Raw genomic sequence first — 2,500 nt, forward strand, 5'->3', positions numbered from 1 at the left:
ACAGTTAAGCCAAGCATTATTAGGCCAGACAGTTAAGCCAAGCATTATTAGGCCAAACAGTTAAGCCAAGCATTATTATGCCGGGCAGTTAAGCCAAGCATTATTAGGCCAGGCAGTTAAGCCAAGCGTCATTAGGCCAGGCAGTTAAGCCAAGCATTATTAGACCAGGCAGTTAAGCCAAGCATTATTAGACCAGGCAGTTAAGCCAAGCTTCATCCAGGCAGTTAAGCCAAGCGTCATTAGGCCAGGCAGTTAAGCCAAGCGTCATTAGGCCAGGCAGTTAAGCCAAGCGTCATTAGGCCAGGCAGTTAAGCCAAGCATCATTAGACCAGGCAGTTAAGCCAAGCATCATTAGGCCAGACAGTTAAGCCAAGCATTATTAGGCCAAACAGTTAAGCCAAGCATTATTATGCCAGGCAGTTAAGCCAAGAATTATTATGCCAGGCAGTTAAGCCAAGCATTATTATGCCAGGCAGTTAAGCCAAGCATTATTAGACCAGGCAGTTAAGTCAAGCATCATTAGGCCAGGCAGTTAAGTCAAGCATCATTAGGCCAGGCAGTTAAGCCAAGCATCATTAGGCCAGACAGTTAAGCCAAGCATTATTAGGCCAGGCAGTCAAGCCAAGCATTATTAGACCAGGCAGTTAAGCCAAGCATCATTAGGCCAGACAGTTAAGCCAAGCATTATTAGGCCAAACAGTAAAGTCAAGCATTAATAGGCCAGGCAGTTAAGCCAAGCATTAATAGGCCAGGCAGTTAAGCCAAGCATCATTTCGCCAGTCAGTTAAGCCAAGCATCATTTCGCCAGTCAGTTAAGCCAAGCATCATTTCGCCAGTCAGTTAAGCCAAGCTTCATTAGACCAGTTAGGCCAGAAATCACCAGGCCAGGCAGTTAAGCCAAGCATCATTTTGTCAGGCAGTTAAGCCTGGCATCCTTAAACCTAAAAAAAAAAATATGCCAGGCAGTTTAGACAAGCATCATTAGCCTAGGCAGTTAAGCCTGGCATCCTTAAACCTAAAATAAAAAAAAATATGCCAGGCAGTTTAGATAAGCATCATTATGCTAGGCAGTTAAGCCAATCATCATAAGCCTAGGCAGTTAAGCCTGGCATCCTTAAACCTAAAAAAGAAAAGATTTAAAAATAATACTCCTTTCACAAAAATGAAAATACCGGTATATTCCTTTTACAAAATATGCGACGTCGCTATGAAATAAAAAATAATATTCCTTCCACAAAATAACATAAAAATATATTCCTCTTACAAAATAATATATAATAATATTCCTTTCACAAAATGAAATAAAAAATATATTCCTTTTGCAAAAAAAAAATGAAAAATATTCCGAACCAAAAAAAATCATTTTTTTTTTTAATTTTTTTTTGGTTATTTTTATTTTTTTGTTTTTTTTATATTTTTATATTTTTTTTTTTGTTTTTTTTTTTTATTTTTTTTTCTGTCTAGTTTCAGATTTCTTAATTATTTTGGATATTCTCCTCAGTTCGTTCGTTAAGAACCTTATTTTCGTCTGTTTCCAAAACTGGGACTATGGGTCCAAGGGGGGCCCAAGAGTAAGCCTGGTCCCGTTTTGGTTTCTTCTTCTTTGGTTTCCTTACCAAAAGTTTCCTTGTGGGTCCTTTTCCTTCTTGATTTTCTTCTTTCACGATGACTACTTTATTGTCATCTCCTACTGGAGTTTCACAACCTTCTACGACTGAAGTTTTATCAAGTCCGCATTTCTCCTTTCCTGGTAAACCCTCGTCACCCGTTCCTTCTTTTTTAACGTTTTTCAAATCTCTCCTCTGAAGTTCCTTCTTCAGTGAAGAGATGACATCCTTTGCTGCGGACAATTCTTTCTTCATTTCATCCTCTTTGTTGGTCATTCGAACAATCTTTCCATTCAGGTTTTTCTCTCGTTTCACTTTGTTCTCCAGTTGTTCACGAAGACCTTCGTTCTTCTTTGTTATTGTGAACACTGCCTCCTTTAGCTCACGATTCTGCACTAGAGCTTTAGAAATCTCGCCCTGCAGCTCTTCTATTAGACTTTGGTGTCCTTGGCTTTTTTTGTGATCATTAGCACGAGCCTGCATCAGCTCTTTTTCTATTTTGATTTTTTCCAGAGCCAATTCTTCATAAAGGAAGCTTCGTTCCTCATTGGATGTTTTGAGATCTTCATTTTCTGCCAAAAGGATCGATTTCAGCTCGTCATGAGCCTCGATTTCCTTCTTGGCCTTTTCCAGTAACTCAGTCAACTGAACTATTTTCATTGTGTTTTCTTCATCCAAAGTCACTTTATCTTCAAGCTCTTGTTTCAGAGCTTCTTTCTCTTTCACAAGTGCTGATTCCTTCTGATTTTGGACATAATTTTTCTCCTGTTCCATTTTCAGCTCGGCTTTCAACTCTAGAATTGATTGATAGTAATCATCAATTTTATTTTGATGGGCTTCAATCAGAGCCTGTTTAATGGCAAGTTCCTCAGCCAAGTCTTCATTCTTTCGCC

At 38.8% G+C, this 2,500-nt stretch overlaps 1 protein-coding gene across 1 annotated transcript in view; it reads right to left on the reverse strand.

The window, feature by feature from the left end:
• Window positions 1–1,114: 1,114 nt before the first annotated feature.
• LOC137620021 (uncharacterized protein PF3D7_1120000-like) overlaps window positions 1,115–2,500 on the reverse strand; it is an 8,332-nt gene continuing 6,946 nt past the window's right edge. Inside the window, exons 2-4 of the mRNA XM_068350301.1 lie at window positions 2,081–2,500; window positions 1,617–1,870; window positions 1,115–1,120 (exon numbers count right to left, since the gene is read on the reverse strand). The exon at window positions 2,081–2,500 is cut by the window's right edge and continues 89 nt beyond it. Of these exons, the coding sequence (XP_068206402.1) occupies window positions 1,115–1,120; window positions 1,617–1,870; window positions 2,081–2,500 (680 nt within the window). The remainder of the gene's footprint in view (window positions 1,121–1,616; window positions 1,871–2,080) is intronic.

Source organism: Palaemon carinicauda, chromosome 26 (genome assembly GCF_036898095.1).
Source record: "Palaemon carinicauda isolate YSFRI2023 chromosome 26, ASM3689809v2, whole genome shotgun sequence".
Classification (NCBI taxonomy): domain Eukaryota; kingdom Metazoa; phylum Arthropoda; class Malacostraca; order Decapoda; family Palaemonidae; genus Palaemon; species Palaemon carinicauda.